The 15,725-nt window shown below is 38.0% G+C and overlaps 1 protein-coding gene across 4 annotated transcripts in view; it reads right to left on the bottom strand.

Annotated features, from left to right (window-relative positions):
* Nucleotides 1–2,937: 2,937 nt before the first annotated feature.
* Nucleotides 2,938–15,725, bottom strand: part of adgra1a (adhesion G protein-coupled receptor A1a) — a 41,424-nt gene continuing 28,636 nt past the window's right edge. For all 4 annotated transcript variants that reach the window (XM_073867017.1, XM_073867016.1, XM_055176676.2 and 1 more), the window contains 3 exons: nucleotides 10,922–11,073; nucleotides 7,685–7,780; nucleotides 2,938–7,485 (listed from right to left, as the gene is read on the bottom strand). In XM_073867017.1, coding sequence (XP_073723118.1) covers nucleotides 6,036–7,485; nucleotides 7,685–7,780; nucleotides 10,922–11,073 — 1,698 coding nt within the window. In that variant the 3' untranslated portion in view covers nucleotides 2,938–6,035. The remainder of the gene's footprint in view (nucleotides 7,486–7,684; nucleotides 7,781–10,921; nucleotides 11,074–15,725) is intronic.

The following is a 15,725-nucleotide window of genomic DNA, read 5'->3' as shown; positions in this document are numbered from 1 at the left end:
GTTTCAGTTTTCTCAGACTTCCTTTATGATCCTACATGGAGGTGTTGCCAGCTGTATTGCCATCTCTCCTAAAGCTACAGCAATAAAATATAATTCTGAGTTAAGTAAAAAAAAAATAAGATAATATTTTTTAGCACTTCCACTGTTGTAGATAATGTTGTATGTGTTATATAGAGTCAAACTTTAGTTACTCTAGTAAAGAATGGTGTATTAACCTTCTGCTAATTTCAAAGCACCATGTTAATAAAGCTAGCTAAACAATGGGTGACAGTGATGGGGTAGGTTTTAACACATGTTTGGAAACCATCCCCTTACATACACATAAGGACATTTTTTGTGATTTAACACAAAATGGTTTTTCACATGGTGTGAAAAGCCAAAACAAGAAGGTAAAAATAAACTGCCGGTTAAAGAGTGAAGCCTAATAACTCCTCTTCAGAAGAGAAAGATTTCTTGGTCGTCTGCATGGAACTATTTAGAAATTCAAGACAGTTCATGCACAAACACATACAATATACACATACACTCCCCATAACATGTTTTATTGTTGTAGCTATTCATTTAAAATAAAACTGTTGTTGTGGTATAACACTTTGAGTACCCTTAGTTTTGGGGTAGGTTGTAACAAAGGACCATCTTGTATTTGTGGTTATCTCAAAAAGTCTGTGATATAGTTGTAGAAATTTAAACTGTTTCCATTTGTAGTAGACAAAATGTGGGTACATTGTCTAAAAGTTTCAGACGTGTAGCTAAAATAAAAAGATAGTTTTAGGTGCTGGAGAAAAAAGTGTTATAATCATACCCGGTCTTCCCTATATTATATTAGTGCAACCAAATGCAACAACCAGACATTTTGATGCTGGGAAACCGTTTTAATAAACTTTCTGAGTTGGGAACACGTTAGAACCAATGGGGAATAACACACTTCTGTTGCCTAAATGCGCGCGCAGGGTATTTGATCACGTGAGCTGTAAAAGGGTCTATTGGCCACTTTATAAGGGGGAGAGCCACTCAATATCTCCAATCTTAACTTCCTGTTTTACTGGAATTGCCACTGTATCAAACAAATTTGTGCATTTTAAAGTACCTGCATGAATCATTAACACATTCGCTTGCATTCAATTTGAGTAATGATGTTTGCTTATCTAAATAAAAACACAATTCCTCTCATTCTAAATGTTTCTCTGACTGGTGACAATCTTACCCCAGGAAACCCTGTGGGCCACTAAATGTTGCAGCATGCGTTCAGTATAAAACATTGAAAAGTTTCCAAACCTCAACCAGCTGTTGCTAAAAATTGTTTCAGACGTCTAGGTTGGATGGCAATTCATCATCATCTCCCGGTTGCTACAGCTCGGAGCTGATGTCAGAGTCCTTGACAACAGGATGCATGAGGAGGGATCAGCTGCGCGGGGAGGAATGATGAATAAACAAACATCCGAACCCTGCAGCTCTAAATACTGTCAGACACACGACAAGCTTATGTCGACTCGAGGCCCAAGGCTTTGCTTCCTGATAAATTCAGGGATGAGTTTGAAAACACACTGGCATTTGGCTGCAATGGATTAGGTGAGAAATAGGCCCAATTAGAGTACACATATTTTTAACCACTATGGGGCAGTAATATGGCAATGTATAATTTGATCTAACAAATGGCCTCGTTGGATTTAAAAGGGCAAGAAAAAAATCACATGCTTTTTTAAAGGCCCATGACATTTACAAGTACCATCCTGACCGGGAATGTGCGTGATCCTCAAATTGAAACATACACAGCTATCAACATACACAAATCAATCTAGATAATTGAGAAATATATATATATATATATATATATATATATATATATATATATATATATATATATATATATATATATATATTAGGGCTGGGCATAGATTAATCTCATACAAAATAAAAGTAATTTTTTGCATAACATATGAGTTTGTGATGTGTGTAAATATTATGTATATTTAAACACACACACAAACACACACACACACACACACACACACACACACACATTCTGGTTTCCATGTTTTGTGGGGACATTCCATAGGCGTAATGCATTTTATACCGTACAAACTGTATATTCTATTCCCCTTACCTACCCCATTCCCTAACCCCAACCATCACACAAAACTTTCTGATACTTCACATTCTCAATAAACATCATTCTGTTTGATCTATAAGCATGTTTCCTCATGGGGACATCAAAATGTCCCCACAAGGTCACAAAAACACTGGTATTCCTATCTTTATGGGGACAATTGGTCCCCACAACGTGATAATTACCAGGCACACACACACACACACACACACACACACACACACACACACACACACACATATATATATATATATACACACACACACACATATATACGTATATATACGTATATATACATATATATATATATATATATATATATATATATATATATATATATATATATATATATATATATATATATATATATATATATATATATACATACATACATACATATATACATTTAAGAATTGTTTTATATATCATTTTTTATTTATATATATATATTTTTAATTAATTTCTTAAAAAACACACGATTTTAGGACATTTTTAATTAACAAAATTAAAGTTGTTTAAAAAAAAATCAAATGTACCATTGTTAGAACGTAATACTAAATCAGGACATTATATGCTGCAGTGGATTTCTACTCACTACTTTAAAGCCCATGATTTAGACAGAACAGGACCACAACATCTGGTGATAAAATACATTTATTGGAAAATGTGACAAATGTTAAAAAACCTGGCTTTGGGTCTGGTCAGAGCACAAATCCCATGTGCTGACCAGAGATGACTGCAGCTCTCAAATGCTATAAATGACAGGGATGAATGAAGTGGGTCAGATGAGTCAATATAAAGATCAACAAATGGTAAGGCAGGTAGACAAATTGAATTGTCAGGGCTTTAATGGAGAGCTTAACATCATCCATGTGCTACACACCTGCAGAATGCATGGGCTTGTTTAATCAAAGTTCTTGCTTTAATTTGGTGAATCACTTTGGGATATGATATCAATTGCATGCAAATTAATTTATTGTGTGATTTTATTAGTGAAAATGCAACACAATCCCTGAGGTCACAAAGAAACACAACACAAAGAATTTTCCACTCCAGTATTTTCTTCTGTTGGCATTATAACTCAATGGCACGCTTTATGAAACAAAATAATACAACCTTTACAATCTTTAACCATAAATGAGCACAGAAATAATAATAAATCACGTGTTTGCCATCATTTATTCACTGGTAGTTTCACAGTTAGATAAGCTTGCGGTTTAGACAACACGAATTTTCAAAGCTTCAAACTTATTTTTGTGTGAAGTTAGCACAGTGACAACATACTGTACGTATAAATTCTTAATGAGAAACTGTCTCATTTATTCAAATATGAAAAGTAAAGCTCTTGTTAATTGGCTTAGAATAAATATAATGAGCAATGACAAGTGAGGTCACTAGAAACCGTAGTGTTTCCAAGGAGCGAAGAAGTTTTTCATGCATAACTGATGATTTCTGTATAAGGCCATTTACTGATACTGATTGGCACCTTATTGTCAGTAACCAAATAGGCTATGTGCATACATCATATCTGCAGTTCAAAACACATTTTGGCTGGACACCACTTTTCACGATTTGTCGCCATGGAAACACAAGGACGGATATCTGTTTGCTTTTTTATGTCTGTAGATGAAAAAACGACCACTCGGTTGTGACAACCACAACACATTGTACCTGGTACTTTGGGGTAGATGTCAATATTAAAGGTTTTGTTTTGATTCAATCACAATACCTGAAATAAAAAAGCCACCTTCACCTAATTAGTATTCCTGTAGCTCAAATAGTAGCACATTGCATTAACAGCGCAAACATTATGGGTTCGATGCCCAGGGAACACACCTATGAATAAAAATGCATTGCGAGTCGCTTTGAATAAAAGCGTCTGACAAATCTGTTAAATGTAAATTCAACGTTGTAGCAACACTTAATGTAATAACCGCACATAATGTAACAAGAATTACATTATTATTGTAATTAAATGTTCATATGTAATAATTTTCTCAAAACTTAATACAATTTTGAACTCATAATGTTATAACAGTTTTTCACATAATGTAATAGGTATGAGAAATGTATTAAATTATGAAAACACTGTAGACCTTATAATGTATTTGCAGTTGATAAGGTAATACTAGCAAATAATTTAAAACAACGTTAAAAATATATATAAAAAAAACAATATAAATAAACAAATGTTACATTGTGACCATACTGATGGATTCATGCCATTCAAGCTCATACACTTAAAGCCACAAGTGACTTTGTGTTCTGTTTTGCCGGTTGGTCACGAATTTTTACCAACTTAATAATACTTATAGTTTTTTCTCCAAATCCTCACAATCTCACCTTTTAATTTTGCAGGTTTATTTTCTTATCAATTTATTTTTAATCCCCGTTTTCACATGTCTTTCTGTGGTATGGGAAATAAAATATTTAGTACTTGCCTAATTTATATACAACAAGTAATGTACCATTTTCTAAAGAAAATGTGAAGTGGTGCTTGCCGTGGCAAAACTCGCGACGTTGTGTTTGCTAACATAAGTCAAAAGAGTGCATACACATGTTCTGATTCAGAGATATAGGTCCTGCTAGGTAGGGTATTCTGTTTGGTTACTATGCAGTTTTGATGGTACCCTGTGGTGGGTGCTAGACTGTTGCTACGTGGTTGCTAGGGTAACCCAGGTGATTTCTAGGCTGTTTCTATGCAGTTGCTAGGTGGTTGCTAGTGTGTTGCTAGGTGTTACTAGGGTACCTAAGGTGATTCCTAGGCTGTTGCTATGCAGTTGCTAGGTGGTTGCTAGTGTGTTGCTAGGGTTCCAGGGGTGGTTGCTAGGTGTTGCTATCCGGTTGCTAGTGTGTTGCTATGCTATTGCGAGGGTACACAAGGTGGTCCTAGGCTGTTGCTATGCAGTTGCTAGGTATTGCTACGCTATTGCTAGGGTTCCCGGGGTGGTTGCTAGGGAGTGAATTGGCATCCACCAATGATTACAGTCCGAGCTACGAAGCAAACGAGACCACCAATATGTTTCTTCTGAGATATATGTCTTGCTAAACGGTTGCTAGGGTATTCTGTTTGGTTGCTATGGAAAAATTTTGCATCTAACAATGTTTATGCTTAGTAAAACAAGCCCACCCCCATGTTTACGATGTATAAGTGTGATGCTTTGCATAAATGATTACAATTTACAATTATTACAGTTATGACAAAATTTTGGTGAGTTTTTAATGTAATACATTTCTCATTATGTAATAAAAATTATTACACTATGAACATTTTATTACAATAATAATGTAATACTTATGATGTTATGTGCAATTATTACTTTAGGAGTTGCTACATATGTCCTTAGTGGTAGTTCATGGTTTAATAGTGAAAATGCTGGTGTTTCCCCCACTCTATTTTTACTAAAATTCAAACCAGAAATGTGGAAGATTTTCTCTAAAAGAGAGGAATCGCTTTATGCAAATGTAAATCTTGTGATATGGTATATACACGCAAGCGTGTCGACACATACAAACATAAACACATGTGCTCTTTTCTCTCTCACCCACATTAAACACATACATCCACAATGACACAATTGAACATTATGTAACCGTACCCAAAACACGTACAAAAATCTGTTTGATTATAAAAGATGGTCTGAAAATGAAAAGCATGGCACGTGTTGTTTGCTGCCATTTCAAAATGACAAATACGAAAAACTTTAGACGAACCGAATGAAGTCGAGATGAAATCTGAGAACAGGTAAGTAGAGGTTTTAATGCCTCCTTAAAGGGGAAGAGAAGGTATAGTGACAGATGAGATAAAGATGGTGAAGGAAGAAGTTCACAACAGAGGGACTACACAGTAGCTTAGCTCAGAGGAGAAAGGGCTTCTGGGTAACAGCCCTGGGACTACACAGTAGTTTAGCTCAGGCAAGAAACAGCACTACACAGTGGTCTCATTTTTCCAAGGTCCAGTCCTAATGTTACCTGTGGAATCGGAGGTAAGCAGGTAGTCCTCATGTTGGCTGTTGTTTCGGCTCAATGTCCCTCTCCGGCTGAGGGTGCCTTTCCGGGTGAGCGTGGCCTGGGACACAGATGCCCGTGGAGGGGTCATATCCAAGTGCAGCATAACATCCTCTTTATCAGCCATCTTGGCACAATTGTACAACAGCGGACCTGTGTCAGGATCCTCTGACTGGCAGGGACTGACAAAGGGGTCAACTTTGGGGCAGCATATGCTTGAGAATGGGTCTGCTTTGAGACAGCTCATGTGTCTGTGGCAGGTGTGTCCTTCGAGGCAGGAGAACTGACTGTCTAAGTGTGTGCTATGGCAGGAGAGACTCTCGAGGTGGGGACTCGGGCTGGGACAGCGCAACTGGTTGTCGGGGTGGGAGCTGTGACAAGACAGTTGAGTATCCAAGTGTGAGGTGTGGCAGGTGAGAGGGTTGTCCAGGTGGACGCTGTGAGGGCTATCTAGGTGGGAGCTATGCATGCTGCCATCCATGCTGGTGGAGGTCAAGTGGCACGAGTAGTCCCTGAGGCAGGGGCGAGGTCGGTTGAAGGAGCGTGTCTTTGACCTGTCCTTTAGGCAGCTTTGCAGGGGAAGGGTGGGGCGGGGCAGTTCGTCAGGGAGGGAGTGTGGACGGGAGTTCCCAAGCAGGGGGGAGGGACTGTGCAAGGTGGCGCAGCAGGTGCTCGTATGGTTCTGGGTGGAGGGAAGTGTACCCAATTTACAGTGCAGGGATGGGGAGTGGAGGTGTGGGGAGAGCAGAGGTTTACCTGGGCAGGATAAGTCTGCCTGGCAGTGGATTTGGTTCTGGCCGTGGGATGGTGTATGGCTGTGACTTTGGGAGGGTTGGCCAGCGTTTCCTGTTGCTTCCCCATTTACCTCCACCTTTGGTTTATTGGGGCAACAGGCCCACCACCGATGCCAGACGTCATCACGTTTGGCGCAGTGCTGAATGAGCAAAAAAAGCCCCAGTGTGACGGAAAACGCTCCGTACAGACAGCTGAAGATCATGTCGAGAAAATGTCCCTGTGATACGGCCAGTGCCCCGAAAACCCAGGTGGCCAGGAAGAGGAAAAGTGTGAAGGCGGTAGCCCTTAACTGAGCTTTGAAAGAGTGCTCGTTGGCCAGCATGGAGGCAGTGATGGCTGTGCAGCCCGTATGGTCACCGTGCTCGCCCGGCTCTCCGCTGACTGCATGACAGTGTCCGATTTCAGCTACAGCAAGGCGTTGCTGTTCTTCGGTCATCGCCTTCAGCTCGTACTTACGCTCCGGGTGCCGCTTTAGCTGCACAAATGTGCAGAGAAAGTAAATGCACATAACCAAGACCAAAAAGGCGATTGGACCGTAGAAGCCTCCGAGGCTGGGCTCCCAGGCCATCCAGCAACTGCACCACAGACAGAGATGGTGATTAAACTGACAGTGTCATTTAAACTCAACATATAATTACAGACTACTTGGTCATTTATAACAATAAGATACATCTTCCCAGAATCACTGATTTGTGAAATTTACTGGCTCACTAAAACGGATTAAACAGCACAATTGACAGCTAATTGGGCACCAGAAACAAGTTGGATACTCACTAAGGGGCATCATCTCTGCTACCATAGTTGTCCAAGCTAACAGCAGTCGTAACTCCCACAATGATAAGGGGAATCCCACCACTGACGAGATAAAACCTGAGTTCAAAGAAGAGAAAATAGAGTGGAAAAAAGTACACGGAGTGCATATGTGACCATGCCAGTGAAATCTAGGCTATTTAAATATGCATTAAAATGTAAATAATTAAATTCAATCTTTAATGTGGTCTTAATGTTAATTTTCACAGAATGTTCTTTACATTATGTTCAATGACTTTATGTTGAAAGAGTCCATCACAAAAATTGACTTTAGCTAAGTTTTCATTGACAGGATCTTATGTTCTGTGAAGGTCAAGACTATTCTGTGAAAATATAACTTTGATATCTTTAATGTTGACTGAGTAAGGCATGTCAAAGATTGAAATTAAAGTGAAATTAATTGTTGAAATCAAATGTAAATGCTTCTTATCTCATAATTACATTCTGTAACTAGAGCCTGGATTTCAGGGTCACATTTATGGAAATTTCTTATAATAACTGTGAATTAAGTAATGATTCTGGTTTCGACAGTTAATTGTTTTAAAGTTTTTGTTCAGCAATTTTGAGGGATAGAAAATGAACAAAAGCTAGTTCTTCCTTCATTTACTACCCCCAGTTGACTCTTGTCAAATTATAATTTTATATTAAATAGAAGACCATAAAATAGAAAACGCACAAATCGACAATAACAATTATTGTACTTAGCAAATTCTCTGTCTATAGCCCTATTCAGACGGTTTGTTTCTCATTAGGATGTCTGTAAAATATATATTTGTATGCCTCGTCCGCAATAAAAATGCGTTCGAACAAGAGATACATTTTGCGGTGGATGTGTGAGTTTATAATTTGAAACACCTGGAAATGCACTGCTCATGTACTGTAGTTAATCATATGATCATTCACATGACCCAGATACTTGGTTTGTATGTATATGTATAATGGATTTTCTTTTCTTTATTTATATCAGCTCCCAATCTCCGTAGTGGAGCAATGATTAAACTTTGCTCCATTTACTTCTCATCATTTCAGTTATGAAGGTGTCAATGTGTTTAAAATGCAAGCAAAGAAAGACGCTTTACTGATGCAGAATAAACGCAAAGTCTGTGACCATACAGTGCTAAAAGGATGCGCAAAATGACTTTTTTATTAATCTCCTGTTATAAACTCACTGCCTTCGTGTTTGTCAAAAAAATAGGTAATTTGGCTGGGAATTTTACATGGGTGGTCGGAGAAAAACAGACATTTTGGATTCGGATAGCAATAAAATCACTGACTACCATACCTTAAAAGTCCCCACACGAAACAATTACTGTCAGAATAGGGCTTTTATGTCTCCTAAGCCCAATTTGGATGGGACTAGTTTTCCCGTAGGATGTTTGAGAAACTGACATTTTACAGATTTGTGATTTTAATCCTGTCCGAATCTGACAAGTCGTTTTTTCTCTGTAAAAATTCAATTTCTTTACATATCTATTTACCTTTATGGTTTAAAAATTAACGGGGGGTTCAAAGGCATTTCATGCATTCTGACCTATTAACACAGTTATAGAGTTTTTTCCTCATGCTAAACCTAGGCAAGGTGTCAAAAAAGCAGTTGGAAAAGTATTTTTGTACCAAATGCACTTTGCCAGGGTTTGTACAAGTTTTGTAATTTTTTTCAAATACGGGTCCAGGGGTAAGCCAAACGTATCACTTCTATTTATGGGCACTTCCCCCGGAAACCACGCCCACATGTCAATCATTGGGAGAGCAAGAACCGAGGACACAGGCATTACTTCACGCGATAGCTTTATTTTATATCAAGACTCAACATTGGCACGAAGGAAGAAGTGTATTTTGGATGTAAAGAGAAGAAAGCCAGCCTTATGAAAACAATGGATATAGTTGGTTTATCCGGGGTAGCAGCAGAGTTTTGCATGTGTGTTTGTTTAACGCTGGATTTCATTGAAAGTCCCAACCGGGTCATGAGTTGCATGCGGTAAGGAAGACTTTTGTGTTATGTTGGAAATAGGCGTGTAAGTATATAAATGTCACGAACATGTAGTGAATCATAAGTTATCCAGTAAGTGTTGTGTAGACAGTTTCATCGGGCGCACATGTGGGGAAGCGATTGCGCGTCTGGTCAGAACTTTACTTCCGGTTTCTGTTACTTTAATGGTCTGACTAGTTGCTTAACTGAACTCTTGATCATATACCTCGAAAATAACAAATGTTTTGATTTCCTATGTAATCTAATTTGTTTAATTTTAGTTTAATTTGCTTGTTATATAAATAAACTACTTTAAAAGGACTTTGTTGTTATTTATTCTTAGCGGAGTTTACCGAAAGTTACGTGTGTTCCACGAAACCGCTTGTTTATGTTGTTACTGCTGAAACCGTCTATGAAGTGTTGACTAGTTCGTAACTCCTCCTTCCGAACGTTATTTTGTACGTTATCGGAAAAAATCTGTCTTTTATAAACTGATAAAACTAAAGACTCTTCGGAGATATAAAGGATGTAATACTACTCTATAGCTACTCCAGATTAACATCAGAAATGCAGAAACAGCATGTGTTATGGATCTTTAATGTCCAGTATATTATAATCATTACGGTAATGAGCCTATTGAATGGATGCAGGTGTATGCTTGGAAAATGGCATTGATGAGGGGTTCATCCCTGTGCAGTCTTTGCGCTTTTTGTGGCCTCTGGACAATAAATTAGTTTGAGCTTTTTGGGCCAATTTTGTTTGTGCAGATCTCTTTTGTTATTTGATTTTATAGAATACCGAAGTAAAATATCGAGAGGCCTTTTTGTCTTGTACACATTCCCATGTAACAGACAACAACATGTATATAATCCAGTCCAAATATGTTAAAGTTAATGTTTTGACAGAGTTTTTCTGCGAGGCATGTCACATCCAAGCGTTCTTTTCCACAGACAGTGGCAAGAAACAATGAATCACACTTGGACGTTGATTGTTGATTCACATGCACAGCTGACAGAATATAAGACATGCACCGATCGTCATGACAACCAATCTGATGATTACAGTGCACTGCATATTTTGTTATTCTGTCCACATCAAAGACTGCAGAAGTCACAACCCTCGTAAAAATCATATGGTTTCTGTATTTTGCTTCTTTTAAATTTGACAAAGAACAAGTTACAGATTCCCAATTTTTACATATTAGCAAATCCATGGGAATTCCTGCAGTCTACCTGAAAATAGTAGCTTTAGAGCGTGGTTGTGTGCGCGGGTCCCTGTCCTGAGGTATGGGCGGAACCTTTGAAACCTCTTTACAGATATTTCTGGCAGTGAACAGTAGCCAAAGCATGCTAGAGAGGGAGGAGTAGTGCAAGATAATGCCAACCTGTCAATAAACAAGAAAAAACATTAAACATTAAAAGCTCACTCGAACAGAGTGAAATGGGCACAGATGTGTGAATATGAAGTCTGTTGATGTGTGTGTGTGTGTAAAGCCTAGATGTACTGAGGGGAAGTTTGAGGTAATCCTCCTCAGACAGTGAGGTCATGCTGTTTTCCTCTTTGCTCCAATGCACACTTACTACATCCAACAAACCCACTCATCCATATATAACATATATATATATTTATAAAACGGTTAGTTCCAATCCTTGATTCTGATTGGTCAATAGGTGTGCTTTATTCGCAATAAAACACTGCTATGACCGCTTCACCCAACGGTTCTATTTAATATCACTGCGCCCTTAGCAACACCCTTAGCAACACATAAACATATAATGAGACAAAGTCTGAGAACAGTTTGTTATTTTTATTTAAACTTTCATGTTGTTTTTCGCAGTCAGGGACTATTTTTTCTAGTGGAAGGAATGCTTTTATTAATTTAACTTCATGAAAGTTGCACTAATATTTTTTTTACTTTAATATTGTGTGGTAACCGTTTTATAAAAGCAATAAGGTACTCGAGGCAAGTGCTGTATCGTGAATAAGTAACGGCTGAAGGGGTTGCAGGCACTCCGCTTCGCGTCGTGCCTAACAACGCCCTTCAGCCGTTACTTATTCACGATACAGCACAGCCTCTCGTACCTTATTGCTTACATATATATATATATATATATATATAAATATATATATATATATATGAAGAGTTTGGTTCCAAAACGCAATAAACGCCATGTTTGAAAAAAATGAGTTACTGCCAAAATCAGTATTATATCAGGTCAGTAGTTAAAAGTAAATTCTTAATTTTACGCAAAATGCAATATCCGCCGTGTTATTCTGTCATCTTTTCTCCCTTTTTTCCCAAAATGCGACAAACGCCACTCCCACTTTTTTACAGAACGCAATAACTCCATTTCTGATATTACAGCCCACCGTTCACGCAATGTAAACAAGCAATGGCGGACGCGCGTAGTACACGGAGTCCTGGTTTTCCTCATCTACTTTGTACTACGTGATCAACAAACAAAACAAAATAATACTTTAATTGCATCGCTAAACCTGTGATGGTTTTCTGTGACGGGAAAGAAACGTAAGCCACCAACATCTAATAATTTCCCTGAGAGGCACTTGGGAGACGGGTGCTTGTTCTCCCGACAGCATCAAGCTTCTCATGCTAACACATTGACCCCAGAGGATCTTATGAAAAACTGTACATAATTTTACTCAAAGTCAACGAAAATCGAGCAGGACCAAAAACATTTTACAGTCGATCGCTGTGAAAGACGTTAAGCGAAGAAGTCAAGTAACCGCAATGACAGGGTTCTTAATATGACAAAGTAAGTGTTTTGATTCATAACCTTACTGTTTATATTTTTACTTAGTGTGTACAACTAGTCAACTAAATGAATATAACATGGCAAAGATGAATGCACATTTATACATTGATTCAATAGATTTATAGCATTTTGAATAAAAACTTGTCATGGATTTATTGCATTTTGTGGAAAAAATAAACCGTTTTTATAATAAATCTTTGAAAATCAACTTATGGATTTGAATTTTTTATGTTTTTATAACCTAAAGATGCTGTGTGAAAGTTTGTAACAGAAAATAGTTGTTTTCATCTTGTCACTTTCTTGGTATAGAAAACACGTTTTTACCAAAATTTGTCAAAATGGATTTATTGCGTTTTGGAACCAAACTCTTCATATATATATATATATATATATATATATATATATATATATATATATATATATATATATATATATATATGGAGCGCTAAATGTAAATTATTATGTGCCGCCACATAATTTTGTTTTCAGATTTACATCAATGAACACAAAAATGTGCAATTATAACTGTAGGACTTATAAATATAAGTACTTTATAAATAAATAATAGAAAGAACTGCTAATTCTGAATATCATGCAAGATCACAACTTGCTGCATTAATATGCAATTAAACTGTTCAAGGTGTTTATTTATAACGTCTCTGACTGTGTCTTATCCAATCAGCTATCAGCTGCTATAGAATGTACTGTTCTGAGTTTTTAGTCTTTAACTTTAGTATAGACTTAAATTTACATTTTGACACTATGGGGCAGTTTTCCGGACTAGGCACTAGTTATTTTAGGATATTTACAGGTGCTGGTCATTTAATTACAATATCCTCAAAAAGTTTATTTATTTCACTAATTTCATTCAAAAAGTGAAACTTGTATATTATATTCATTTATTACACACAGACTGATATATTTCAAATGTTTATTTCTTTAAATTTTGATGATTATAACTGACAAAAAAGGAAAATTCCAAATTCAGTATCTCAGCATATTGGCCAACTGAAAAGTATATGAACTTGAAAAGTATGAGCATGTACAGCAGTCAATATTTTGTTGGGGCTCCTTTTGCCTGAATTATTGCAGCAATGTGGCGAGACATGGAGTCGATCAGTCTGTGGCACTGCTCGGGTGTTATGAGAGCCCAGGTTGCTCTTAATGTGGCCTTCAGCTCTTCTGCATTGTTGGGTCTGGCATATCACATCTTCCTCTTCACAATACCCCATAGATTTTCTATGGTGTTAAGGTCAGGCGAGTTTGCTGGCCAATTAAAACAGGGATACCATGTTCCTTAAACCAGGTACTGGTAGCTTTGGCACTGTGTGTGCAGGTGCCAAGTCCTGTTGGGAAATGAAAGCTGCATCTCCATAAAGTTGGTCAGCAGCAGGAAGCATGAAGTGCTCTAAAACTTCCTGGCATACGGCTGCATTGACCTTGGACCTCAGAAAACACAGTAGACCAACACCAGCAGATGACATGGCACCCCAAACCATCACTGACTGTGGAAACTTTATACTGGACCTCAAGCAACATGGATTGTGTGCCTCTCCTTTCTTCCTCCAGACTCTGAGACTCTGATTTTCAAAGGAAATGCAAAATTTACCTTCATCAGAGAACATTACTTTGCACCACTCAGCAGCAGTCCAGAAGTGAGATGCTTCTGATGCTGTCTGTTGTTTAAGAGTGGCTTGACACAAGGAATGCGACAGCTGAAACCCAGGTCTTGCATACATCTATGCGTAGTGGTTCTTGAAGCACTGACTCCAGCTGCAGTCAACTCTTTGTGAATCTCCCCCACATTTTTGAATGGGTTTTGTTTCACAATCCTCTCCAGGGTGCGATTATCCCTATTGCTTGTACACTTTTTTCGACCACATCTTTTCCTTCCCTTCGCTGCTCTATTAATGTGCTTGGATTAAGAGCTCTGTGAACAGCCAGTCTCTTTTGCAATGACCTTTTGTGTCTTGCCCTCCTTGTGCAAAGTGTCAGTGGTCGTCTTTTGGACAACTGTCAAGTCAGCAGTCTTCCCCATGATTGTGTAGCCTACAGAACTAGACTGTGAGACCATTTAAAGGCCTTTGCAGGTGTTTTGAGTTAATTAGCTGATTAGAGTGTGGCACCAGGTGAACCTTTTCACAATATTTACCCTTTCTGAGGCACTGAATTTGGGATTTTCTTTAGTTGTCAGTTTTTGAACGGAATTTGTGAAATAAATCAACTTTTTGAGGATATTCTAAATATATGACCAGCACCTATAAGTAACTTTTACAACATACCTTACAAAATATTAATGATGTGCATTTTGAGACAAAACAATAGCACTGACATATGTTAAAGGAATATTCCACTTTCATAAAAAAATCCCAATAATTAACTCACCCCCATGTAAATTACCTGACGTATGTGAAACTACCTTACCAGTGTTCAAAAGTGTGGAGAAAGAGGACCCTTCCAACGTTGTTGTATGTAGAATGATACAAATTCATGTTTTTGTGTCAGTTTATTGTTTAAAATATTATTTAAACCCTAACCATTCGATGTAGTAACTTAATGATTAAGGTCGGGCTGACATGTTACACGGCTAGTGCAAGACGAGAAGTTGTGGTTTAAAAGTTATTTTTTGGCGAAAATGACAATTGTTTCACTAGATAAGACCCTTACGGCGCATTCACACGGGGCGTAAGCGTTAACGCTTAACGGAAGGCTTGTCTGAAGCGTGGCCAACAGCCAATCACAGTGGCCGCTACACATACTCCATTCTTCCATAAACGTAATTGGCTGGCTCTACCTAGGTTATTTGCATAAGGCGATCTGATTGGCTGACGCACGCGTTGCCGCTTGAAAAGTTGAGAAATGTTCATCTTCTGCCGCGAGCAACAGCACTGATGCGCCGTCGACGGATCCACAATTCAGTTCGGCAACGCATGACGTCACCCATAAAAAGTGAATGGGAAGCGTTAACGCAGACGCCCCGTGTGAATGCGCCGTTATGCCTCGGTTGGGATTATTTAGAGCCATTTGAAGCTGCATTGAAACTGCAAACCACTGAGGTCCACTAAAGTCCACTAAAAGTTCTGAAATGTTTTCCTCAAAAAACGTAATTTATTTTTGGCTGAAGAAAGAAAGACATAAACATCTTGGATGACATGAGGGTGAGTACATTGTGGAGATTTTTTATGAAAGTTGAGTAATCCTTTTAGATATGTCAGTGCAAGATGTTTTTAAATTAACCCAGCTCAAATATGTATTTTAGCCT

Source organism: Misgurnus anguillicaudatus, chromosome 4 (assembly GCF_027580225.2).
Source record: "Misgurnus anguillicaudatus chromosome 4, ASM2758022v2, whole genome shotgun sequence".
Lineage (NCBI taxonomy): Eukaryota > Metazoa > Chordata > Actinopteri > Cypriniformes > Cobitidae > Misgurnus > Misgurnus anguillicaudatus.
The sequence above is the reverse complement of the archived record's forward strand: the minus strand, read 5'-3'. Positions and strand labels throughout refer to the sequence as shown.